Raw genomic sequence first — 26,713 nt, forward strand, 5'->3', positions numbered from 1 at the left:
CATGCATGATATTAGTGATAAAGAACAACCAGGTAATATTGAATATCTGATTTTGATTAGTTAATCAGTGGGATAAGGAATTGAAGAAGCTTATTAGCTGAAACTGCTAAAAGGGGAATTCTAATATGCACTTAACAAAAATTTAAAATAAGCAACCAATGTTAAAAGAAATGCCAACAGAACAAAAACAATGGAACAGTGAGCGCATGCATGGTGATGAACTCCTCAAAATAGATGGAGAAAGCTTTATACTATCTGATTATTGGAAGCATAGGTTAAAAATTCATATATAATTCAGAGAGAAGAAAGAAATCACAGTTGGATGATAGAATTCACCGCAAGAAAATCAAACTACCCATCTTTTTTTTGCTCAATTTCCTAATTCCTATAGGAGATTACAGAATTTGAACTGAAGGCTGATACATTTTGAAACTGTAAAAACAATACCAAAATAATGTTTTCTTACAACAAAGAGTTCAATGCATAACATTAACACAACCAAGGATATTAAATAAAAAAAAATAGCATCACAAGCATAAAACTATAATAAAACCTATCATTTCTATTTTTTTCCCTTTAAAATGATAGGTAAAATCACAACCTTTTAATTTCAATATGCATCTAGATATAAATTTGCAGCTTTGCTAAGGCTGATGCTGATGGTGATTAATGAAAGGGTTTTGCTCGTTCCCAAAGGCAACCATCGAAGACATGATTTCAGCTTCCCAAATGTTGCCATGAGTAAAGTTCTGAGTAGATGCTTCTGCTGCTACCACATTGTTAGGTTGCTGCTGATTGACAAACAAGTTGTCATTAATCAAAGAATCCAGAAATGAAGAGAACATATCTTCATTGCAATTTTCTATATAATCTCCTTCATTTCCAAGGCTGCTTGGTTGCCCCACGATAAGAGTAGCACCATCAGGATTACGCCGATTCACCGTACTATCAACAACCTGTTGGTTTTGATCATATTGCTGATGATATTCCAGGTTAGTTGGCGTAAAATCTTGGGTAGTGGTTTTAGTAGTCATGGCAATAGTATTTTCTTCTAATTGAGAAGAATTAAAGTTTGGGGGGATAGGGTTTGGTTTTGGGACAGGATCATGGTTAACTTGTGATGAAGTATGGCTAATAGGGTTCAATGGTTTATGGGTTCTTGGATCTATTCCTTGGCTGATTAGCTTCTTGCTTAAATGGGTGTTCCAGTAGTTCTTTATTTCATTATCTGTTCGTCCTGGGATCCTCCCTGCTATCAAAGACCACCTGAAAAGAGTTCAAACTGTAAAGAACCCAGAAAAAAAAATCTTTAAAGAAACCCTAAAAAAAAAAAGAAAACCCTCAAAGCTTAGCTTCTTCTACGAATCTAAAACATGATCTCCAATTCTGATAACTTGTAAGATACAAACCCCAGATAAAAATTAATCTATATGTGCACGTACTTAACTTATATTTTGCACATAACTTGTTGAAAAACTTTATGTTTTTATACAGAGACGGAGAGCTGCACCATTGAAAAAGCAGAGAAAAACCCAAACATAAAAATTGAACGAGACTCGAAACACTTCTGTGAGAACTGATTTTGAATTTTTACAGAATTAGGAGCTACCTGTTTCCAAGCAAGCGGTGTAGCCGAAGAATGAGATCTTCTTCATCAGGAGCGATACGACCTCGTTTAACTGATGGTCGGAGATAATTCATCCACCGGAGACGACAACTCTTACCACATCTGAGCAAGCCAGCTCGCTTAGGCAACGTCCGCCACCTTCCTTCGCCTTCTCTTTTGATGTAGTTGGCTAAGAGCTCATCTTCTTCCGGCGTCCATGGCCCTCTCTTTATCCCAACTTTGCTGCAACATGGTGTTTTGCTTGTCGCTGACGTGCCTGATAAACTTGGGTTCCTCATGATTTCTCAAACTATGCTTCTTTTCTTAATTTTTCTTTGATGTTTTTCGTGATCTTTGGATTGGCTTTTCTTGTAGGGAAATGGAAAGAGAGAAAAGGGTTAGGGTTGGTGATTGATGATTGATGTTGGGAGGTAGTATATAAGAGGAAGCAAAAAGATGAAAGATGAGAGGAAAAGTGCCAAATGAGGAAAAGCGAAGGTGGCTAAGAGTAGAAGACTTGTTTATATAGGAATATTTTATAATTATTTATATTTTTTTAGATAAGAGGAAGACAAACCAATCTCTGTTAATGGATTTTGAATATGTAGAATATCTAGTAAATTACTATGTGCATTTCATGAAATATTCTTATTTTTATTTTTATTTATTCTTTTCATGGTTTTGATTTCCTCTAGTTTGTTACCCTTTTTCTCACTTTGATGACTATGGTTCATGCATTTTTTATCTCTTCTTCGACTACACTCTCGTAGACTACATGATTACGGGGTTTTTTTAAGACAAAGAGATTTTAATTCATACTCTTTGAATAAAAAATCATATATTAATTAATAAATCAAATGTTGGAGTGTATATTATTAAAAATATTAAAATAATATATAACTTGATTATAAATTAGAAATCATATGATATTTTAAGTTTTTCAAATTTATTATAAAATATAAATATAATTATTTTTTGGCCAATAAATATTAAAATTAATTAAGCTAATGAAAATTAAACAATTCAATAAAATGTTTTAATTTTACATTTTTCCAATTTAAGTAATAATGTTTTACAATAAAATTATTATCATTTTTTGTTTCAAGTCGTTGTAAAAATGGAGCAATATATTTTAGTTTATAATAAAAACGACTTGTTACTGTTTGTTTTGATAGAATGGGCGGCTGCAGTGATGACGTGTCGAAATCCTAATGGTTTTCCTTCCAAAAAAGTTAGGGACAAGTGCCGTTGAATTTTCTTCCTCTTTTTCTTGTTTTATCTTCCGATTCGTTCACAATCCCGCGAAATAGTTATCACCGCTTGACTTGTGTGCTTCAACTCAATTTGCCACGTGGACGGTTAGGTTGCTTTGTCAAATCATGGGTCCACTTAGTTCTGGTATCGGACGGCTTGGAAGCGGGTTTATCAACTTGCTTGAGCTTGAAGAATAAAAATATTGCGGGAAAATTTGTAAATTTATAAACTTTGTTGGACCACATAAAAAATTATCCAGCTGAGGGAATAATGAGAATTTCTATCTTATCTGAACTAGTGGATCCCACATTTCTACTATAAGATTACTTAATATTGAATTTCAAACCTCATGTAGAATTTTTTTCTTTGAAATGTTTCAAATTTAATTATTTTTATCTTCTTTATTAAAATTGTTTTTTAATAAATTTAATTTTGAGAAAAATTAATTTTTTGAGTAAACGGTATATTCACATAATATTAATTCAAATATTCATGTATTATTAATAATTCAATATTAAGTGGGTGATGGGCAATTGGTAACGGGGTGATAGAGGATAGGTATAAAATATATTATCTTACTTAAAATTTTAAAATAAATTAGGATTATTTAAAAGGTGCCAAAAAAATTCAAGGATTCTTTTCTTGAAAACGAATATGTACAAGGTAATTACTATATGATTTTGGGAATTTTAATTGTTATAATCTAAAATTCTATTTAGTTAACAAACTCTTAATGCTTGTCATTTTTTAGTTGTGAAGTGGTATTTTCAACTTTTCACGGTGGTTGATGGGTGGATAAGATTTTCTCAATGCTGAGGATGTTCATTACTTTTCTTAATAACGTTGAGGGTGTTTTCATCTCTTATTCTACTTCAAAAGTGTTTGTTTATTTGAATATATCTATTAATGCTGAAATGAAAAATAAGGTAAATATTAAGTTACATTTTTATGTACCAAAATTAACGCTTTCATTGGCGAAAAATTTCATCGATAAAAGTTTAAATTTCGTTAATAACATAAATTACCAATAACATGTCCACAAAAAATTCTATCAAAAATTAGTCAAAAATACCATAGTTGGTAAAGCTAATTCATCGACAAACTAAGTTTACCGTCAATGAATCTCTTAAGGAATATTTCGGAAGGTTGGTTGGCAATGCATCTAATCCATCAGTAGTGTGACTAGTTAGTATTAATTGGTTTCTCAACAATTTTTTCGTTGAAAGTTGTTATTATTTCATTGGTAATAATGCTAATTCCATTAATAATACAACCCTTAATTTCATCAGTCAATGATTAAATTTTTTTTAAAAAATATATATATACAAAATAATTTTAAATATTACAAATATCTACAAAATATTTTTTATTAATAAAAACAAAAATAAAAACCAAAAAACAAGTATATAAAAATACAAATGAAAAAAAATTACAAATCTATATACTAGCCTTATCCTTTCATCGAGAAGGCCAGTTGACTGTTCTACTGAAAATTTGATGCGGACAGCCAACCTCATCATACGATTGAGAATCCGCTCTATTGAAGATTCGGTGCGAACAACGGACCACATCTCACAATTGAAAATCCACTGGATGCTAGACTCCAAGTTCATTAAATGCTATCATAGTCGAACATGCCGTATTCATGCTTTTAGTTTGTTTGTTTATTTCAATTTTAACAAATACTTTTATTAAAAGTTTATTTAAAGACAATTAATAACAGTGTCAAATTTTTATAATTAAATTGGACTGGGTGGTTTTTTTCTTATTATGATATAACATGATATTCTGAATTTTTGAACGAAATAATTTTATTTTTAATAAAAATATTGAAATTATCTTTTAGAATTCAAAAAATGAATTAAGTTAAGAGTAAAATCTTAAGTATTGACATCATTTATTAATTGTTTTTAAATTGATTTTTAAAAATGTAGAGACTAAATTTATTAAAATTATGATAGACAGATCAAAATTGTTGAATTGAGATAGTGAAAAAAATTAAATTTAAATTTGGATGTATAATTTAACTATTTTAATCAAATATGGATTATTTGTGGAATGAGCATTTGTTTGAATTGGACCGCCGGGTGAAGAGTCAGCCAAGCTCAAACTGTTAGGCCAATATGTTGATGCATGGATGTAGGTTACATGGATTTGTTAAATCATTTTTTTTTTTCGAAGAAGAAGAAGGAAGAATTCAAAGCTCTTAAAATAATTTCTGTTTTTTTATCATTATATTTGTTGTAGTTATTAATTTTATGGTTGTAATTTATTTTATTACTTTTTAGATTTTTAGACTTTTTTTAGATGTTACCTGGATTGGTCCATATTCAAGGTTTCAAGGCCCACCTATTGATCCCAATTAATCAAGACCTATAACGACATTTGGGCTTTGAGGTCCAACTATCTAATTTTGAGCCCATTAATAAATTTTCAGACAAAGTAATTGTTTACAGATGATTATCTTTGAGTATTTTTTAAAATTAAGAATTGTATAAAAAAATAGAGGGAGGAAAGCTAATTGAAAAGATCATGCTTTTCATCTCAAAATGAGGGATTAGGGTTTTGTAATTTAAAAACAAAACTTATAAAGTACTCTTCATGTAAGGTTTCATAATCTAAAAAAAACATTGAAAAAGATTCTTTCCATCACAATTTCAAAATACTCGTTTTATAAGGCTACACAATTGTAAAAAAAATTTCAAAAAATATTCTATTTGTTTTCTCTTCTCTACCTTTGTTTTTTTTTTTTTTTTCGTATCAACATAACTAGACTCAAAAGACTTTTGAGTGCCTACTTAACTATGCATAAGGATCTTGATACTAGTTAGATTGGGTTTAAATCATCTCAAGGCTAACTCCATTAGTGTTTAAAAAATCACGATGGCGGTTAGATTGGCTTAAATAATTTTTAACCTATTTAATTGGGTTTTTAAAAATAATACTTGCTAAACTGAGCTTAAATCATCTCAAGATCAATTTAACTGGTATAAATATCTTGATGCCAACTAGATTAGGGTTAAATTATCTTAGGGCTCACTTAACTATGCTTAAACACCCTGTTGTTAGTTAGATTGGATATAAATCATGTGAACGCAAACTTAACTGGACTTAACATCTCGGTGGCAATCAATTATTGAAAAAAACAATTTAATTGTTTTTGTGTAATTGAGCCTAATCTTCATATTTACATGACTTTGGTTGGATATATGACTAACATCTGAAATTAGTTTCTACTAATGTTTATGTAAATGTAATCCTTACATCACCATGTCAAACCCAAAGCTGCCCTCAACTTTACACCTCGATCTTCGTTGCAATGCAATCAACACAATAGACAAAGTGGAATACAGCAGTCAGGGATTCCTAAGCCAGCACATACTTATTTTTTCTTGTATCGGATAGGGGGAAAAGGTCACAAGATGATCTCGGTGGAGTCTCCTGACCAAACACAGTTCTTTTTTTACCCTTTTTTTGGGGTTTTCAGGATCATAAGTGCCAGACCTGAAACTGAAGAATAGATGCTTATCGCAGGACCAGCCCCTTTGATCTATCTCCACTCTTCTCTCCCTTTTTTACTTTTTCAATATCCATATTAGGTTCTCTTTTTTTCTTTTTTTCTATAATTAAATTTCATTTTAAAAATTCTCGGGTTTTTAAACTTTTTCAATAAAGATGAATACAGATATGTTTAATGCTTTCTTTAAAAAAAAATGGTCATATGTACATGTATTTCACTTTCTCACATGAGTACAGGGGGGCCTAATTTACATCCCTTGCATCTTTTTCTTTTCTTCTTTCTTCTTCTGATGTTTGTTTCCATTTTTTTTTTAAACCAAAGCATATTCCTTTTGTACTAAAAACTGGTACAGATTCTATATATCTTCCAAGGGGAAAAAAAAAAGACTTAAAATTTGTCAGAGAAAAAACATGGGGGAATTCCATAGTGGAATAAAGCCAGAATTAAAGCTTTTGAAGGCAGTTGTCATATAAATCAAAACACTGTCTTTTTTGCAGTCTGGGTCATTTCAATTATATATATGCTCCCCCAATGATTATTAGTAAGACTAATCTTTAAAAACCCCACCTACTCCCATTTTTCCAAATTTTGTTTCTTTTCCATATTTTTATTAAATGGATAATTAAATTTAAATTTAAATTTAATCCTAATTAGAATAGCCACAACCAATTAAATTAAATTTCTTTTGCTTTATATATTTTATATCATATATATATATATATATTATATAGTCAGGGAAGCAATAACTCTAGTGCTCCCTCCAGAAATAGAATTTACAGGTTGAATCACATGGACATTAATTTATTTTCCAAACTGCAAGTTGAAGATAATTAAAAAGGGGACAAAAAATTGGTTCAAACACTCATTAATAAATTAAAATTACCCTTTTGTCGTTTTTGATCCAACAATTGATTTATTAAATTTAAGGCTTGGTGGGATTGGTTGGATTAATAAATTATGTTATGTATTTTCAAATACAAACAAATTAAGATAATTAATTTTAGTTAATAATGAGTTTATGGTCAAGTAGTGAATAAAAAATAGCAAAATCTCTTTATATGCAGTCTGAGTTGTAAGTGGAAAGTGTAAAATCCATTTTGATTAAATAATTAATGCAGTCTAATCTAATTTTAGTAGGGAAAATATTTGAAATAACACTAAGATATAAAATTCAAATATTTTTATAGTATGAAGTTAATTTTATATAAATAAAAGATAATTATTTGTAACATTAATCTTTATTCAACACTATTATTATTATTGTTAAGAAATATATTTTTTAGTAAATAATCAATATAATTATAATTTTTATTTATAAATTGTGTAAATATTATCTAATCTAATATAAATCTAATAATAAATATATAAAAGATAAAAAGTTTTGACAAATAAGGAATATGGTCAATGTGGATGGTCTCTTCTTTTGACACGTGAACTGCCAAACATGATGCCACATGTTTATTAATTAATGTAAAATTCAAATTAAGGCAATGAAATATATATAAAAAATTAACCAAATTCAAAACCCAAAGTTAAAGCCACAAAATAATCAATACTCAATAATAGTAGATCAGATATTGGAAAATTATTAAACAATCATTTTTAATCATATTGCATATATTTTCCATATTCATGATTTGTTTTCTTAAAGATGATCATATCACTTTCATCATAAATATTTTTAATTGCACATACTAGAAATAATATGTTTTCAACTTTAAAAATAAATAAATTTGAAATAAAAAAAAGTTTGCAATTCACCTTTATCTTGGTCAGGACATAAATATTTTGGGTTTTTTTATTTTATTTTAGCCTACATAAGTGTTATGTGTCATCTTATGAATTTGATTTCATGTTATTTAAATTTTTTTAAAAAATGATTGCATGATTATCTCCTATATTACTTGATTTTGATTTTATTTAGCTAGATCATCGGTGATGAATAATGCATTAAAATAGGAAAGTATAATTGTAATTAAATTTCTTGAAAGTTTTAGTAATAAATAAATTTACCAAGGTCTTAAAACTCTCAACAACTAAAAAAGTCTTGAAAAAATAAAAAGACTATAACAGATACACTGTGAATAATATATACTTTATAATTTTTATATTTTTTTACTTTAATCCACTTAAAAATGTTATAAAATTTTTGTTAGGAAATAAAGTTAATATTGTAAACACTACTTTAATTTTTTTAAAATGAATCCTACCTCAAATATTATTGTTGTATATTGCAATTTTAAATATAAAAAATATTATAAAGTTAATGATGCTACTTATGATTTTAATTTATTAGTGAAAAACTAAATAATCATGAGATTATGATAAAATAAAATTGAAATTAGTGGAAGTAATATACTTTGATAATTTTTTATGAAACAAAAAAATCTGTACATCACAGGTGGTGAAGGCTAATTAATTAACATTTGTAAAAAATATTTTCAACGAAAGTCATTCATGTAAAAATGTATATATTTACAAATTAAAAAAATCTTATAAATATTAATAAGAAAAAACATTTAAATTAAAAATTAGAAACATAATGAAAAAGTATGACTATTTTTATTAATAATTTTTTTAAATCTCTGCACTTTTATATATATTATAAATTATAGATCTAAATTTAACCAAGCTCAAGTTTAAATTATCTTCAATATATATGGTAACTTCGTATTAATTTATAGGCAGGTGATAATAAATACTCCATATGATAAAAGATGTCATATTTTGAAAAAGAAAAGCCGTTTTGGTTAATAAATATGAATAAATAAATACTATCCGTACCTGTCTCTACGTGGCAGAATCTTGTTGGGTACAGGAAATAACCGCACGATAGCGGACCTGAGATAAAACTAGTCGAACTTTTGGTTTAAAATCCTAGCCTCGCGAGCCACCCCTTTCTTTTTTCTTCAATCTTCCCTCCTTTCTTTCTTTGGGATTTGGGAGGCGCCATAAACCCAAAAAACAGAAAAAGAAAAACAAAGGAACTGCCTCTTGGTTCTCTCTTTTGTTTCTCTCCCTTTCTCCAAAAATCTAAAACCCTGAAACTCGCCATGGCCACCGATCCAACTCAGCTTCAACTCGCCCAACTCGCTCACATCTTGGGCCCCGACCCGACCCACTTCGAAACCCTAATCTCCCACCTCATGTCTTCCTCCAACGACCAACGTTCCCAAGCTGAGTCACTCTTCCACCTCGCCAAACAGACTCAACCCGACTCACTCTCACTCGCTCTCTCCCGTGTCCTATCCTCCTGTTCCCGTCCCGAACTCCGTGCCCTCTCCGCTGTCCTTCTCCGCAAAATCCTAACTCCTGCCGCAGATTCCTCGTTTCTCTTCCCTCTCCTAGCTGAAACCACACGCGCCGCCATCAAATCCGCGCTTTTATCCACTCTCCAAACTGAACAATCCAAAACTAACGTCAAAAAACTCTGTGATACCATCTCTGAACTCGCCTCCTCCATCGTCGCTATTGGAGGTTGGCCGGAGCTATTACCGTTCCTCTTCCAATGCGTGAATTCTCCAAATCCGAATCTTCAAGAATCTGCTCTTTTGATCTTCTCTCGATTAGCTCAGAACATCGGAGAAACAACCGAAACCCTAATCCCTCATTTAAATACTCTCCATTCCGTTTTCTTCAAATGTTTATCGAATCCTTCAAGCTGCGATGTTCGAATTGCAGCTTTAAGCGCTTCAATCAGTTTTATTCAATGCATTTCAAATGGCAAAGATCGGGACACTTTTCAAGATTTATTGCCGTTGATGATGCAGACGTTGACCGAGGCGTTGAATTCGGGACTAGAAGCCACCGCTCAGGAGGCTTTGGAATTGTTAATTGAGTTAGCCGGGTCGGAGCCGAGGTTTCTAAGGAGGCAACTAATGGAAGTAGTTGGATCAATGTTGCAAATAGCGGAGGCGGAGAGTTTGGAAGAAGGGACACGCCATTTGGCAGTTGAGTTTGTTATTACGTTAGCAGAGGCGAGAGAGAGGGCTCCAGGGATGATGAGGAAGTTACCGCAGTTTATAAGGAGGTTATTTGGAGTGTTGATGAATATGTTGTTGGATGTTGAGGATGAACAGGATTGGTATAATGCCGAGAGTGAGGATGAGGATGCCGGGGAAACAAGTAATTATGCGGTTGGTCAGGAGTGTTTGGATAGATTGTCGATTTCTTTAGGAGGGAATACGGTTGTTCCAGTGGCTTCGGAGTTGTTTCCTGTGTTCTTGGCTGCTGCAGAGTGGCAGAAACGACATGCTGCTCTCATTGCACTTGCACAGATTGCTGAGGGTTGTTCTAAGGTTTGAATTTTGAAGTTACAAGTCATTAATTTGATTATATTTAATGCTTTGTAGATATATGTTTGTTCTAGATTTGCATTATATGTCACTTCTTGTTGTTGTAGAGTATTTAATATAGATAGACTTTATTAAAAACTTAAATTTTGATGTTTGTTTATTATGGACAGGCATTTACAATTTGATTAGATTTGAACTAATATGGTTTCTTTGATTAACTTGGTAAAGAATTTTTTTATCTATGTCCATTTTTTAAGATGGGCTGATTTTGGTAAAATTGTAATATGTCTCATTGTTTCTAAATGGGATTTGCGTATCTTTTGTTCTCGTTGGCAGGTGATGATAAAAAATCTAGAACAAGTAGTGTCAATGGTTTTGAATTCATTTCAGGATGCCCATCCTCGTGTTCGATGGGCAGCTATTAATGCCATTGGACAGTTGTCTACGGACTTGGGCCCAGAGTTGCAGTCACAATTTCATCATAAAGTTTTGCCTGCACTAGCTGGAGCCATGGATGACTTTCAAAATCCTCGCGTGCAGGTTTCCTCAATATCACACAGTCAATATGTCATACTTATTAACTAAAATGTTTCTAATTTGTTACTTTATTGTATAAGTTAGAATCATTTGCAACTAATAACTTAACTGATTTAATTGTAAAACGAATTTGTTTTAGTGTCAAGCAAAGCTATATAAAATATGCTACTAAAGTTTGAAGTTTTTCATACTACTGTCTTCTCCCCTGCCAAGAAAAAAAAAGATAGAAGAAGAAATTTTGAATTTTTTTAAAAAAATCTGTTCTGATGCACAATATTTTGAAAATGTTCTCCAGAAATAATTATGTCTTCTAGAAGCAATATCTTGTTATCTTATTTTCATTGACTTTGTTAGTATCTGATTTCTTTGTTTAGCTGTAAACTTTGTTTTTGTATTTTCATCTTTGTTTTCTTATGTGTAATATAGGCCCATGCTGCTTCAGCAGTCCTTAATTTCAGTGAAAATTGTACCCCAGACATCTTAACTCCATATCTGGATGGGATCGTGAGCAAACTTCTTGTACTTCTTCAGGTATATAATGTTTCACTCCTTTTAGGTTGAGGTACTCCTTCATGCATAACTTGGAGATCACATTCCCTGTTGACTGCATTCCTGTAAAAGATCTCATAACTCCTAGAAATTTGAAATTAAAATGGTGGTTATCTTTAAGGTTGACAATTTGTGTTAAAAATAGTGTAAAGGTTCAGATAGGGAGAACATTTACAAGGTAGTTGGAAAAGCGCTTTTCTGGAATGCGTCAAAATATAATATATCACACGCTGCTTTTGTAGGTCTCCAAGTCTTTTGGCCCTTAGGTTCATCAATAATCCTTGGTCAATTTAGTAAGCTATGCTTTTGTTTTCCTTAAACGCCAAAGAATTTAGTTTAGAAGGCAGGATATTATGCATAGAAATTTCTCTGTCTTGCCATGCATAAGCTCCTCTATGGTTGTAGTTTTTTCAGTTTAGTTTACTTGTTTTGCTTGTTATCCGTACTTTATTTTGCTTTGCAGAATGGGAAGCAGATGGTACAGGAGGGTGCTTTAACAGCTTTGGCATCAGTTGCTGATTCATCTCAGGTACTCAAGGGCTTCTAGGGTTTCTCAGTTTTGCCCTTTTAAGTTTTAGTGCTTTTATCTGACATGGGATGCTTTATAACAGGAGCAATTCCAAAAGTATTATGATGCTGTGATGCCTTACTTGAAAGCTATCTTGGTGAATGCAAATGATAAAGCTAATCGCATGCTTCGTGCCAAAGCTATGGAGTGCATTAGTTTGGTTGGAATGGCTGTTGGGAAGGACAAATTTAGGGATGACGCTAAACAGGTAATGATTAATGATCTGATTCAGTTTTTGCAATCAAAATCTAGGTTGTCAAATATTATCCTTTAAAGAGTATTAACTTTGACGGAGTTAGGACTTTTAACGATCATATGAAAGGACTCAAAATCAGGCTGCTAACAACTAGCCTGAAATTACAGAGAGAACACTAAAGTTACAATTATACATGCATTAAGAAGCTACAATGCTACTAGTATAGCCTGGTTCTAACTAAGGGGGCCGAAAGAAAAATCCTATTTGCAGTAATTGGTGTTATTCTTGTGAATAATTCTCACTTTCTGCAATTGGCAGGTTTCTTGTTATTTGTACATTATCCAAGTACTTATTCTACATCTCCAAGACACAAGGAATTTTGAAACAAATAATATCTTCAATATTAAAATTTGCTCTATGTTCTAATTATTTAAGACCATCCAGCAGCATTAGGTTTGAGCAACCAAGGGAACCTTTATTACTTAAAACTCTCAAACTAAGGGCTTGTTCAGTTCTTTAAAGGGTTTTCTAATCTAGATCTCTATTTTTTGATTAGAATGTGTTGCATGAAATAATTTTAATACCTAAATCTTTAAAGACTGGAAACCCTTGATTTCCATTTTCTTTTCAAAAATTCAAAAACATTTAAAAATATTTTGAGTCTGCCAGAAAACTGGAAACAAGGGCTTTGGAATCTAGATATATAACATATAATATCTTGTTTCATTGAGCATATTTTGAGTAAAATGTGGAGATGAAAATAGAAAACATTTTCTTACACTAAATGGGCTTTTACCTTTGCCATGGTGGAATGATAAAGCGTTGCAATTCTATGTTCCAACATGGGCATTTGTTATCAAGTTGGGAATTTTCAAGTTACTCTTTCGTGCTCTCTTGGAAGACCGTTACTGCTAAAGTGGTCTATGCCATGAGAGAGCTTTCTAGACCCTATAAAAGGCATTGACTCTGGAAGGCCCAAATATTTGCATCTTGATTGAGTGTCCTTTGGGAAAATTTTTTGTTTAATAACAAGTCATAGAAAGAGACGTTGGATTAGCTTTGACATGATTCGTCAATGGAGTACCCCGACAGGGATTAATTTATGGTATTTAGTTTGATCTTGGTGAACAACTGTTAGTTTCTGTGTTTTCCTGAGATTTAAATGGATTTCTTGTGGAGTTGTGGTCAATGGGTTTATTTCCCATATTTTTTTTTAATTCATCCACCATGCAGATATATTCATTACCTAACTGTTTCCTTTTAACTGCAAGGTTATGGAAGTCTTGATGTCATTGCAAGGATCTCAAATGGAGTCGGATGATCCAACAACGAGCTACATGTTGCAAGTATGTTCTAAAATTTAAAGAAACAGAATGGATAGGTGAATGATATTGTGTTGCTTTTATGTGTTGACTGCTTATGTGGGGTGGACCTTATATTTTGTAGGCTTGGGCCAGACTTTGCAAGTGCCTTGGGCAGGATTTTCTTCCTTACATGAGTGTTGTCATGCCCCCTTTGCTTCAATCTGCTCAGCTTAAGCCTGATGTAACCATTACATCAGCTGATTCTGATGCTGATATTGATGATGATGACGAAAGGTCTGCAATTTGTTTTAGATGGTCTTAAATAGTAAATTTAGTGCATTGGTTTGGATGTATTTTTATATTTTCATGAACATTCTCCTTCTTGGTTATGATATTTGCACATAAGATTGTTATGCAAAACCTTATAAGGGATAAAGATTATTTATTGTTTTCTTTCATACATAAGTAAAATAACTTGAGGTTTGCCTTTTAACCTGTCAAAAAAGGCACTTCCTAGGATATCAATTGGAATAATAAATTATGTTAGTAAAATGCCTTCTTGAACAACTTTGATGTATTTTAACAGTACCTCCAAAATGATTTTTCCTTTGAGCTTTAAAGTGTCTAAGGTGTTTATTTTCTCTTTTTGCATTGGCTGCAGCATTGAGACTATTACGCTTGGGGATAAAAGAATAGGGATTAAGACTAGTGTCTTGGAAGAAAAAGCTACGGCTTGCAACATGTTATGTTGTTATGCTGACGAGTTAAAGGAAGGATTCTTCCCATGGATCGATCAGGTTATTTTGATTTTTGACATTTTGTGTTTCAGCTTTCTGTGAAAGCCTAGATTGTAGGTTATTAAACTGCTTGAAACAATGCAGGTAGCTACTACTTTAGTTCCCCTTCTAAAATTTTATTTCCATGAAGAAGTTCGGAAGGCAGCTGTTTCAGGTATGACCTTTACTTTTTGCTCCCTTTCATTTACATCTTTTCCTCTATTGCCTCACTTGTGTTCTTCGTGGTTTCTGTCTATTTTGTTTAAGCCATGCCGGAGCTGTTAAGTTCAGCTAAGTTAGCTATTGAGAAGGGGCAATCTCAAGTTCGAAATGAAACATATGTAAAACAGTTAACTGATTACATAATACCAGCTTTGGTGGAGGCTTTACACAAGGTCCTATTTTTGTCTGGGTCTTCATTTTGTTCTGAATGTTATACACTTTATACATATTACTTGTTTGTATTTAGTACATGGCATTTATGCTTATGTATTTTTTCAATTGTAATTTGCTTGCAGGAGCCTGAGGTAGAAATTTGTGCGAGCATGTTGGATTCCTTGAATGAATGCTTACAGGTTAGTGTCATCCATCATCAGCTAGGTTGTTGAGTGATATTATCATTGACAAGTTTCTAGGTTGTTGTGCCATCGAGGTCACAAGCTTGTTTCTTCTTTGTGGTGTTAAGAGAAATTATACCAGATAAATTTACTAATTATGCCTCATTTTATGACAAAAAACTAATAACTTGGCTTGATTTATATCTTATTTTCTTTTTTCCTTTTTGTTTATTGTGGTGGTTTGCTTAATTCTGTGTATGATGTTGTACCGATCTTTTAACTAGAGATCTGTCATGGATCATCAATTCATGTTTGCTTTTCCTTTGGAGGTAGTTGAGCTTATGCTGATGCCCTCTTTCTCTCTCTGTCAGGTTGCTGGACCATTTCTTGATGAGGGCCAAGTAAGGTGCATTGTCGATGAGATTAAACAGGTGATCACAGCTAGCTCAGCTAGAAAACAAGAAAGAGCAGAAAGGGCTAAAGCAGAGGACTTTGATGCGGAAGAAGGCGAAATGCTTGAGGAGGAAAATGAGCAAGAAGAAGAAGTTTTCGGTCAAGTATGTTTCCAATCCTAATGGATTTTTAGTTATCAGTTGATGAATTATATTTTGGTACTAGGTTGTAATGCTCTCATCTTTGTTTGCCCTGTATTTCTTCTCTTGATCAAGGTTGGTGATTTGTTGGGCACGTTGATCAAAACATTCAAGGCATCCTTCTTACCTTTCTTCCAGGAGCTTACATCTTATGTAATGCCTATGTGGGTGAGTTCTTTGTCCTTGTTATATTTCCCATTTATGTGTGCATGTGAATTGCTTCTGTGGATTAACTGAGTAAGCATTCCCAATTTGCTTCGGTCCTATTTCCTTCCCTTCTCTTCTTTATTTTGGAGAGAAAACGGATAGAAAATTATGACAGCATAAACAGAGGTGTTAGGCCTCTAAGCTGGCTGATTTTATTTCTTGATTATACAGGGTAAGGATAAAACAGCAGAAGAAAGGAGAATCGCCATTTGTATTTTTGATGATGTTGCAGAGCATTGTCGTGAGGCAGCTCTTAAGTAAGTGGTTTCCAACTCAATTATTGTCAGAATGCCAATTGTCAAAGTCCTTTTAGATATTTATGCTGAATGTTTGTGGGACAGGTATTATGACACATATCTTCCTTTCGTATTGGAAGCTTGCAATGATGAAAATCCTGATGTTCGTCAGGTTTGTGTTCTGATCATAATTAGTTGTCTTGTGCTTTAGTCAATATGGATTGCATTGAAAAAACATGTTCCTTGTTTTTCCAGGCAGCAGTTTATGGGCTTGGTGTTTGTGCAGAGTTTGGTGGATCTGTATTCAAACCTCTTGTTCGAGGTTGCTTCACACTTGCATTGCTACCTTTCTCCTTTAAATTATTGTCTTATTAGCTTTAATAAAAGGATAATTTTATGTTTTTTTTTTTCCTTCTTTATAGAGGCCCTCTCGAGGCTGGATGCTGTTATTAGACATCCTAATGCATTGCATGCAGACAATGTGATGGCTTATGACAATGCTGTTTCAGCTCTTGGGAAAATATGCCAATTTCATCGGGATAGTATAGATGCAGCTCAGGTACTGTATCATTCAACAATCTCTCTTCTGTGTGTCTTGCTTAATTTTATTAAAATTATCATTTTCCTCAATCTCTGCCTTCATTTGTAGGCAATAGTTCATATTCATGTTCGTATCAATGTGTCATAATTAAGATTTATGATTATATTAGAGAATTGTTCTGTATGACTCATGATTTCAATTGCATAAGTCTTGCACCTTCAAGTATTCCCTATTGTTATTTGTGGTCCATCTTCAACCGTGAATGCACCTAACTCGTAATTTTAGGTTGATTTTATATTTTTGAAAGGTAAAAGTAAGATTTCATTAAGAAAGGAATACAATGCTGCTTCAAGTCAACACCGAGATGGTTAAAAACTTTAAGCAGCAGAACCCTCCTTGCCAGTCACTTCCGCACCTCAAAATCCAAGATAAAAAAAAAAAAAACAGGGCTCAAAAATATAACTGACGAGCCAAGGAGTACAAATTTAGTTTGATTTGCTGATGACAATGACATGACAGGTCATAGGCTAAAATAATTGGGCCTTATACATGGCGGTATCTGAACCAAAAGGGGAGAGAAAACAGGAAGGGGGGTTATAAACCTTTGGTTTCTGCCTTCCAGATGAACTCATTTGGCAGCATGCAAAATGGTGTTTTTGTTTCTGGTTGCAGCTGTTGTTTAAAATCATTAATTGTAGAATCAAGGGCATAACAGCTACCTTGTAAGTGAGAGAGTGAATTTACTTGCAGATTCAGGTTCTTTATGCTAACATTACCAAAGGCTTTTGCCTTGCTAATAAGAAATCATGTAGTGACCTAATTATTTTGTTTGAGATCATTGCTGGTTAATGTCAAGATCCCCTTAATAAGTTAGATATGAATTGAGGTGTGACTTTCTTATGGTGTCCATTGTTTTGTTTAGCAGATTGTTCCTGCTTGGTTAAGTTGCTTGCCCATAAAAGGTGATCTGATTGAGGCCAAGCTTGTTCATGATCAGCTATGTTCAATGGTTGAAAGGTAGGACTTGCTAGTTATTGGAAAATTCTGATAAAAGTTTGCTTGCCTGATCATTGATTAGGTTCCTTTTTCCTTCTACCTTACTGGTTGAGCGTTGTGAAAAACAATTGCATCTGTTTTCAGGTCAGATCAGGAACTTTTAGGGCCCAACAATCAATATCTTCCCAAGATAGTAGCAGTTTTTGCAGAGGTATCATCTTTACCGTATTTGGACTGCCCATTTCTTTTGCTCTTTAGATTTTCGTTTCCTTCATTATTTATTTGGAGATTTATGATATAGGTTTTATGTGCCGGTAAAGATCTGGCAACGGAGCAAACTGCTAGTAGAATGATTAATCTGTTAAGGCATCTTCAGCAATCATTACCTCCATCTACACTAGCATCAACCTGGTCATCCCTGCAGCCACAGCAGCAGCTTGCTTTGCAATCAATTCTGTCATCTTAACTGTTGTGACGTTGATCCCGGTATTTTGCTTCCTTGGGGAGAAGTGCCGCTTCTTGTATTCTTAGCCTTCTGCAATTTTGGGATGGGTGTGTTTTTATCTTTATATGATATATATTATATTATTTTTGGTGATGAAAGGGGAAAAAAAAAAGGGGAGGGGGGGTTGCGTCGGTGTGTATAATGTTTTCAGTTATTTATTGTTTTGATAGCATGTTCTATAATTTCTTTGACATTGTTTTTCACGAATGTGAGTGCGTAATTGGTGGGATGAGGTTGAAGGTTGAATAGAGCAAAATTTTTGATATAGAATGTGCATAATAGTGGGGGTCTTGGCATTGGTCCTTTCCTTTTGGTAAAAATAGGACAGTGTGAGGTTGAAACAAGAGGCGGTTCTTGCAACAGTTTTGGTGCATGTGTATTTATTATATGAATGTGAAAAATAGTTCAATAAAGCTGTTGCTTTGTCATTTCTGGCTTTGATTTTATGTTGCCTAATTCTTGTCTTGTTTCGGTATTAATAAGATGTGATCTTATCCCATGAATATATGACGTGTTCAAATTTCATTTTAGGTGGGATTTCTGTTGATACATAATATGTGATATTTGCTCTACAAAATAAGAGGTAGGTTTTTACTTATTTCGTGAATTTCACCATGGACGGATTTACATTAAGACAAGTACTGTCACATGACACCAGTTATTCATTGAAGTGTCAAAAATTTTTCCTTGTTATTTTCTTTATGATAGACTTTTATGTAGTTAATAATGATGATAATGAATGTTTTTTTTTTTTTTGTAATTTTATAAGGGTGGAGTCAAAGATTCGAAATCGAAATCAAAGTAAATTTGTTAAAAAGTAATTTATATATTAATATTTAGATATTATCTAATTTTTTATAATTTAAATATTAATATTTTTAATTATTATTGGTATTTTAATTATGACTCTATTTAAAATAATTTTTAGGTCTGTCTTTGAATTTCACCTCCACTTAGTCTCAGCAGGATGGAGTCTTAAATTCTAAGCTGCTTGCAACTTCATATATTATGGTAGCTGTTGCTTTCTCCACAAAAAAAATATGCAGTCAGATATAGGGACGTGTAACACGGTTAATTCGGTTAGTTTTGATTCAGACAGTTAATCGTTAAAGAGAAAAACAGGTTCCTGTGAAGACATAGGGTTTGCTTGATCTGTCATGAACACCAGCTTGTGGAGCTTTGAAACTGAAAAAACATGCTCATTTTAAGGTAAGGAAGTTTTAAAAGTGTAAATTGATGCCTTTAATCATGGTATCCTCCAATTGATTAATATCATTAAGAAAATGGAAAACACTGAAAGCAATATATGGTAGGCTTTCCAACTTTTCAACAAAGCAATCAATGTCTAGTTAGAGATAAACAGCATTGTTTGTAGAGAGATTAGAACGTTAATTAAAGGCGTCTTGGATAAGCTAATACTGTATTTACGTCGTTAAAAATAAAGATGATAGCTATGTTATATCTTAATCATAAACTAATAGACATAAGAGAGAATATTAGAATAAAAATTGATACAAAATAAACATCTTTGTTTAGTGATGTAAGAGGAGAGTTTAAGAGAAAAACAAAAGGGAGCGTGCACGATTTGATATGATGTTTTGTCTGTCAAAAGTCATGGGTGACCAGTGAGTGATGACCAGGTCCAATTCCCTCGAGTACGCAGTGGTTTTTGAAGCTTTGGTTTTTTGTGTTCATCTAGATGAATTCTCCATAGCCCTCCAAGTGGCCGGCTCTGGGGCTCTCTTGAATTCTTTTTGTCTTATGTTGACTTGGTTATATGGTGGGAGGGCAAGAGGAAGGGGAAGGGGACAAGGGCTAAAAACCCCTTTACCTTAAACAAGTTGAGGTTGTCCCACAGATGTTCTTGGGACGACAGTTACAATGACATTCATGTCCTTGAAAATTTAGACTTGTCTTTATGTAGATTAAAAGATGCCAAAGATATCATCATCCTGTCTTTGGGTTTTTGTTTCTAAATGAGAATGTTGGAAATGGTTAAAGGGGGTTATAATACAATCAAAACATACCTATACCTGGCATACTTGATTAATTTGATTTATTTGTTCAGCCAATTAAAATTTTAAACCAAAAATTGTCATCAACAGGTAAAAGAAATGATAAGAATGGAAACGTCATGAGGAGGCAGTACCTAAACCATGTTCTTTGTTTAGATGTAACACAAATTTGGTTGACACCATGGACAAAATTTGCCAACTCTTCCAAGAATTTAGTTTCCTCTCTTATTGGCTTTAATGCTTAAAAATATCACAACTTGGGGGCAGAGAAGGCATTTCAGTGAAAGTCAAAACAAAGGTTACAGTTAGCAAATGAGTCTCCTTTGAGGGACAGTTTGTCCCCAACTCTCCATTTAGAATATAAAAAGTACCCTGAAATGACAAACGCAAGAAAACACAACATAATGAACCCTGGGATAAGCTAAGCCAAATTGATTATAGAAAACTCAGACCTCCTTTCGAACATATAAATCCCCATTGTCCATTGACAACCTACCAAGCAGATGTAGACAGCCTCTTCTCTGCCATTGATAGCTAAATATAGTTCCCTAAGTCCCTCTTCATTTTGTCTCTCTCATATCAAACTTTATCCCTCTTGCTCTCAACCCTACATCTCTGTGTGTGCCAGTTACCAATGGAAATTCAGTTCCAACAACAAGAGCAGCAGCAGCAACTGCATCGAAAATCAAGCAATATTCCTGTTAGCAAAGGGGGCAAATTCAAGGGAAGAAATAAAAACAACGGTAAGGTTAACAAGTTTGTTGGTGTGAGGCAAAGGCCTTCTGGTAGATGGGTGGCTGAGATCAAGGACACAACACAGAAGATCAGGATGTGGCTTGGCACCTTTGAGACTGCTGAAGAAGCTGCTAGAGCTTATGATGAAGCTGCTTGCCTTCTCCGCGGATCCAATACCCGAACCAACTTCATTACACAGGTGTCCTTGGATTCTCCTCTTGCTTCTCGGATTCGGAATCTTCTTAACAGCAAAAAAGGAGCTAAAGAGCAAAGTGTTCTAGTCTCAGCCCCCACAACGACTACCTCTGCAAGTACTAACCCCAGCCCCAGCAGTAGTACTAGCAGTAGTAGTTGCAATAGTAGTAGAGGCTTAAGCAATGATAATTCTTCTCCTACTGGAATGGTTCAAGATACTCAGTTGTTTGAAGATGCATATAAACCTGATATGAGCCACTGCGCACGGGGATTTGAGTTTGCTTCATCTCAATCAGATTTTTCTCATACATCTGAACCAGGATTTGATAGGTTTCTTTATACACAAGAAATCATGAATTTTCCAAAGAATGTTCTTTTGCCTGAGGAAACTGGCTCTGAGTTGACAGAATTCCAAAGGATGAAAGTCGAAAGGCAGATATCAGCTTCACTTTATGCAATGAATGGAGTGCAAGAGTACCTGGAAACTGTCCATGATTCTGCTGAAGCCTTATGGGATCTTCCACCATTATGCTCTTTGTTCTGCTAAGTGCTAAAATATTATTTTCATTTGGTCTTTGCTTTCATTTCTCCTTTTAAAATCAACAGACTTAGATGATGTAGGTTTTGTTGCAAGTTATTGTAAGGTTACAAGGACAAACAATAGCCAGAGATTAAAGATGATTTCCATTTTGTAATGTCAACATAAAAAATGAAATTGAAAAAAAACCACATGGAGATGTCATAACCATCCCTTTGGAAGGTCTCCTCCATCTCTCAATACAAAGTCTAAGCAATCATGCTGATTTAAATATGCCATTATTTGTAAATTCTCTTCCCTTCTATGTCTCTCTCTCTTTAATATTGTAGATGCATCTAAATTTCTGCACTGATACAATCTTTCCATGCATCCATCTTCCCTATAAATCATCAAATTGAACTCCTTCATAGGCATTGCTTACAAGTTAGAACTTCAGATTCACTAATCAAAGACCTAGAATGATAATGCTTCTGCAATTTCACCTGCCTAATTTTGTAAACATGCATGTATAATCAAAGGGGGAAAAGGTTCCAACAGTTCTTTCTGTCTTGGTATAAAATCTTTCTTTTGCTATGCCAAATGAAGTTCTGATATTGCAATTCGACTCTCCAGTATGCCTTTTATTACCTAGTGGTGAATGTGTGTCCTTGTAGAAGTTTGAGGGCTTGGGGTCGAATCATCCTGTATGGGGTAGGAAAATTAAAAGGGTGGAAGATGGTTTTCTCTACTGCATATAAACAACCAATGAATCAAAAAGAGAAAGGAAAAAAAATCAACCATGGTCCCCACTTCATGTGGTTTGAGCACTTTGAAACAGTCTCAAATGATTGCAAAAAGAATCTCTAATGCATCCAATCACATTATGGTAACAATATCTCAGTCCATTAATACATTTCAACATTCCTTGCTACCCATAAAACCTTCGAACAGATGATTGTTGCTGCATTACCATTTTGACAGTTCCATCATCCCTGGAACTAGTAATCCACCTTGAGGCTGAAATCATCCCTGTCAAGTTTTCTCACCGGTAGAGAAAATTCAGCATATTCTTTTCCTTAGTTTATTGCTTTCAACCCTGCATGTATGCTATGATGCAAAGCTTCTGTTTCCAATTCCACACCTCTCAGCTTGTAGCAATATATTTAATCATCACCAAACAGAAAAACTGGGAATCCTTTACTTTCTAATTTGTATTTTTTACAGGTGCAACTTGAATTTGAAGTCAAGACCCTTATCTAATTGGTTCCATGACCCACGAAATCAACTTCTTGATAGCGTATTTAAACCAATCGAGATAATGCTGATGCGGAAAAAATTGCAGAAGCATTTATTTTCTTTAATCAAACAGCTCGATGATAAGGACATATGAAGGGCACCCAAATTAGCAAGGGTGGCCACCAATTATTCAGGATGGAAGAGGATAAGGTCTAGATACTACGATCTTTTTTCTTTAAAGAAATCATTCAGTGAGTTCCAATGGGACCAATATAACATTTTAGATTACAGAACAATTTTCCATGTGCTTTAGATATTTTCTGGATGGTCTTAAATTTAAGGGAGAATGCTACTGATTTAATTGAAGTCTCATTCATAGAAGAAAATAGAAGCTTTATTAGACATTGAAAGGACCACATTAATAGGACAGAAACTATAAATTCTCACAACTACACTTAAAACCACTCAAGTGTAGAGCCAAGACATAAAAAGGTAGACAAATTCAACAAATGAAGTACAAGGACAAATTTACAACAATTAAATAGCTGATGAAGTAAAGTGAGATGAGGAACGTGGTAGACCATTAGCTGCTGCTTTTATGAAACATATTATCTAGTAATCTTCTGGTTCTTCTTCATCTTCGGCTCCTTCTGCCCCAACTTCTTCGTAGTCTTTCTCTAGAGCAGCAAGATCTTCACGGGCTTCTGAGAATTCACCTTCCTCCATTCCTTCACCTACATACCAGTGAACGAATGCTCTCTTGGAATACATGAGATCAAACTTGTGGTCAATTCGGGAGAAAACCTCTGCCACAGCTGTGTTATTGCTGATCATACACACTGCACGTTGCACCTTTGCAAGATCACCCCCTGGTACCACTGTGGGTGGCTGATAGTTGATACCACACTTGAAACCAGTAGGGCACCTGAAAGAAAAGGCGCATCTCATCATTCAGATAACAAACTGAATGGCAACATTGATGTTTCGCCCTTGGCAAACTCTATGTAATAATGATAATAGGATTGCTTGTACATAATTATTTGGAACTGAAATGTAAGAGATATATACTAACCAGTCAACAAACTGAATAGTCCGCTTAGTTTTGATGGTAGCAACAGCAGCATTGACATCCTTAGGTACAACATCTCCACGGTACATTAAACAGCATGCCATGTACTTCCCATGCCTTGGATCACATTTGGCCATCATGCTTGAGGGTTCAAAAACAGCACTTGTAATCTCAGGAACTGATAGCTGCTCATGGTAAGCCTTTGCAGAGGAGATTACTGGGGCATAAGATGAGAGCATGAAATGGATACGAGGATATGGCACAAGGTTCGTCTGAAACTCTGTAATGTCCACATTTATTGCACCATCAAACCTCAATGAAGTGGTCAAGGAAGAGATAATTTGGGATATCAAACGGTTCAAGTTGGTATAAGTTGGCCTTTCAATGTCCAAGGATCTTCGACAGATATCATATATAGCTTCATTGTCAAGAAGCACAGCAACATCTGTGTGTTCAAGGAGCGAATGAGTTGAAAGCACACTGTTGTAAGGTTCCACAACTGCAGTAGAAACCTGCACAATTGGGAAAAAATTTTCAGTGAATTGTGCAAATAATATGAGAAAAAGCAACCTGTACTAGATCAGCAACTAGATTATCTTTCTTATACTTTTTGTTCAAGTCTTTAAGGAATTACCTGAGGAGAAGGGTAGATGGTGAAGCCAAGTTTTGACTTCTTTCCATAATCTACAGACAAGCGCTCCAAAAGCAATGAGCCCAAACCAGAACCAGTTCCACCACCAACAGCACTAAATACCAAAAATCCTTGCAAACCAGTGCAGTTGTCAGCCAATTTTCTTATTCGGTCAAGGCAAAGATCCACAATCTCCCTACCAACTGCAGCATAGAGCACCAAAGAAGAAGTTTAAGCCAGTGATCAGATCTAATAAAATTGCTATATTGGAAATGTGAAAAAGACGCTTGTACCTGTATAATGTCCTCTAGCAAAGTTATTTGCAGCATCTTCCTTGCCAGAAATAAGTTGCTCTGGATGAAAGAGTTGTCTATAAGTCCCAGCTCTAACTTCATCAATAACAGTGGGCTCTAGATCAACAAATATAGCTCTTGGCACATGCTTGCCAGACCCAGTCTCACTAAAGAAGGTATTGAAAGCATCATGGCAAGCACCTAAACTGGTGTCACTGCAAGTAAACACAAAGAATATTGTTAGGTTCAAATAAAATGATACAGGAAAAACCATGAAGGACATAGTTAATGATCCATTTATGAATCTCACTCTATATTTATCTCTATTTTGACATTTCACATCCGAAATTCTATCAAGAACAATAAGTAGTTGCCTGTACGCATTTGTTGCTATTAAAGTCGAATTATACATTTGAGCCATAATAAGCAAAGGGTAAGGCAAGATAATGAAGTTAAGGCACAATAGCACAAAAGAAAGCCAAATTGCAGGGCAAGAAGTTAAATCAAATTGTTCAAAGTCCTTACTAGAAAACAATAAAGCAATGGTAAAAGCTAAGAGGAATTCAATACTTTAATCTATATGATGAGGAGAATAAAGATAAACAGAAATGCATTGTATTATACTTATGTCAATTCATTATAAATTCAAGGAAATAATTTAAATTTCAGTACATAAAATTAAAAAAAAAAAGATCCTCCTATTCCTGCTGGAAGATCAACACAAAAATCCAGCACCAAACAGAGGAGAGAGCTCTGCTGCCTTCACCATCTGAGCATAGTTTGAAGTCAATGCCTCAGGTTCATATTGGTAGAATTTCTGGCTACCATTGAAATTATAATATTCACAAGCAATTTATTCCATAGCCAAATTGGAAAGGAAATAGGAAATGCAATTAAAAAATGGAATATTACTTTAATTCATTGAAATTGAACAGAATCATTTAAATTCTGTACAATTCACTTCATATTAAACCAAATATCCCATTTCCATGAAACAGAACTCACAACAAAAACTTTCAAATACTACCAGAAGAATCACAAAGAACACCACCAAGAAAAGAAACCCAGTTCCAAAAACCTTAACAAAATTCCATTCCAACCAAAGAAGAAGACTGAATGAGGATGATCATAAAATGTGGCATGCTAAACATACATGAACATACCAACATACATCTACATGCACATATACATACACACACACACACACACACACACATATGCTCACCTAGGCATCATCCCATCAGGCTGAATTCCATGTTCAAGGCAGTAAAGCTCCCAACAGGCGTTTCCAACCTGAATTCCAGCTTGTCCTATATGAACGCTTATCACCTCCCTCATCTTTTCCTTGCTTCAACACTTTCAAATTAACCAATTTCCAAACAAAACCTCCCCCTTTCTCAACCCTTTTCTCTATAGAATTTATGGAGGAAAAAGTTGCAAGAAAGAAAGAGAAGAGGCAAAAGAGAAAAGAAGAAAAAAGGGTAGAGAATGAAGAGATGAATGAACGTTAAAAAGAGAAAGTTTAAAGAAATGGTTGTTAAAGAAGGGCAAAAGAAAGTAGTATAATGAGACATGAAATTAATTAACAATTAGTTGGGGTCCCGCCATTTGGAGACAACTGTATGGTGGGGTTCAACCAGCTTGGCTCCATTGTCGGTTCCCTCGTGCTACAACTGTTTGGCTGACACTTTTGATATTTTCTTCTCTTTCTTTTTCATGAATAATAATAAAATATCTTCCTACTATAAAAAGAAGTTACTAGTTTTCCTTTCATATATCTTG

At 33.9% G+C, this 26,713-nt stretch overlaps 4 protein-coding genes across 7 annotated transcripts; 2 read left to right on the forward strand and 2 right to left on the reverse strand.

The window, feature by feature from the left end:
• Window positions 1–357: 357 nt before the first annotated feature.
• LOC18599853 (transcription repressor MYB5-like) lies at window positions 358–2,129 on the reverse strand. The gene is made up of 2 exons (XM_007030011.3): window positions 1,610–2,129; window positions 358–1,266 (listed from the first exon to the last, which is right to left on the reverse strand). The coding sequence occupies exons 1-2, from the start codon at window positions 1,903–1,905 to the stop codon at window positions 645–647; spliced, it is 918 nt and encodes a 305-aa protein (XP_007030073.3). The 5' UTR covers window positions 1,906–2,129; the 3' UTR covers window positions 358–644.
• Window positions 2,130–9,264: 7,135 nt separating this feature from the next.
• On the forward strand, window positions 9,265–18,965 carry LOC18599854 (uncharacterized). Of its 4 annotated transcripts, none has more exons than XM_018121605.2 (21): window positions 9,265–10,678; window positions 11,012–11,215; window positions 11,639–11,743; window positions 12,225–12,290; window positions 12,373–12,537; window positions 13,797–13,871; window positions 13,972–14,123; window positions 14,491–14,626; window positions 14,711–14,780; window positions 14,873–15,000; window positions 15,124–15,180; window positions 15,534–15,719; window positions 15,831–15,923; window positions 16,134–16,219; window positions 16,304–16,370; window positions 16,454–16,520; window positions 16,621–16,757; window positions 17,662–17,756; window positions 17,880–17,946; window positions 18,037–18,221; window positions 18,772–18,965. In XM_018121605.2, exons 1-20 carry the CDS (start codon window positions 9,434–9,436, stop codon window positions 18,199–18,201), a joined length of 3,366 nt encoding a protein of 1,121 aa, XP_017977094.1. In that variant the 5' UTR covers window positions 9,265–9,433; the 3' UTR covers window positions 18,202–18,221; window positions 18,772–18,965. The 4 variants fall into 4 exon arrangements, 3 of the variants coding, with proteins under 3 accessions (XP_017977094.1, XP_017977092.1, XP_017977095.1); XR_001928120.2 differs by having other exon boundaries at window positions 9,266–10,678; window positions 18,037–18,287; window positions 18,772–18,964; XM_018121603.2 differs by lacking the exon at window positions 18,772–18,965 and having other exon boundaries at window positions 9,266–10,678; window positions 18,037–18,668.
• A 1,627-nt stretch (window positions 18,966–20,592) lies between these two features.
• On the forward strand, window positions 20,593–21,996 carry LOC18599855 (ethylene-responsive transcription factor ERN1-like). Its single transcript, XM_007030015.3, has one exon. The coding sequence runs from the start codon at window positions 20,890–20,892 to the stop codon at window positions 21,730–21,732; it is 843 nt and encodes a 280-aa protein (XP_007030077.3). The 5' UTR covers window positions 20,593–20,889; the 3' UTR covers window positions 21,733–21,996.
• Window positions 21,997–23,314: 1,318 nt separating this feature from the next.
• LOC18599856 (tubulin alpha-5 chain-like) lies at window positions 23,315–26,475 on the reverse strand. The gene is made up of 5 exons (XM_018121878.2): window positions 26,157–26,475; window positions 24,932–25,146; window positions 24,642–24,841; window positions 24,011–24,519; window positions 23,315–23,863 (listed from the first exon to the last, which is right to left on the reverse strand). Exons 1-5 carry the CDS (start codon window positions 26,267–26,269, stop codon window positions 23,551–23,553), a joined length of 1,350 nt encoding a protein of 449 aa, XP_017977367.2. The 5' UTR covers window positions 26,270–26,475; the 3' UTR covers window positions 23,315–23,550.
• Between the last annotated feature and the right edge of the window lie 238 nt (window positions 26,476–26,713).

Source organism: Theobroma cacao, chromosome 5 (assembly GCF_053813885.1).
Source record: "Theobroma cacao isolate CCN51 chromosome 5, ASM5381388v1, whole genome shotgun sequence".
Lineage (NCBI taxonomy): Eukaryota > Viridiplantae > Streptophyta > Magnoliopsida > Malvales > Malvaceae > Theobroma > Theobroma cacao.

Excerpts from the sequence above, each read along its gene's own strand:
- LOC18599853 (XM_007030011.3), bottom strand. The coding sequence starts at position 1,905 with ATGAGGAACCCAAGTTTATCAGGCACGTCAGCGACAAGCAAAACACCA. Across the intron at positions 1,267-1,609 it reads CACCGCTTGCTTGGAAACAG|GTGGTCTTTGATAGCAGGGA; the intron begins GTAGCTCCTAAT and ends AACTCTTTTCAG.
- LOC18599854 (XM_018121605.2), top strand. The coding sequence starts at position 9,434 with ATGGCCACCGATCCAACTCAGCTTCAACTCGCCCAACTCGCTCACATC. Across the intron at positions 11,744-12,224 it reads AACTTCTTGTACTTCTTCAG|AATGGGAAGCAGATGGTACA; the intron begins GTATATAATGTT and ends TTTGCTTTGCAG. Across the intron at positions 16,758-17,661 it reads ATAGTATAGATGCAGCTCAG|CAGATTGTTCCTGCTTGGTT; the intron begins GTACTGTATCAT and ends TGTTTTGTTTAG.
- LOC18599855 (XM_007030015.3), top strand. The coding sequence starts at position 20,890 with ATGGAAATTCAGTTCCAACAACAAGAGCAGCAGCAGCAACTGCATCGA.
- LOC18599856 (XM_018121878.2), bottom strand. The coding sequence starts at position 26,269 with ATGAGGGAGGTGATAAGCGTTCATATAGGACAAGCTGGAATTCAGGTT. Across the intron at positions 25,147-26,156 it reads CCTGATGGGATGATGCCTAG|TGACACCAGTTTAGGTGCTT; the intron begins GTGAGCATATGT and ends GTTTACTTGCAG. Across the intron at positions 23,864-24,010 it reads ACTATTCAGTTTGTTGACTG|GTGCCCTACTGGTTTCAAGT; the intron begins GTTAGTATATAT and ends CTTTTCTTTCAG.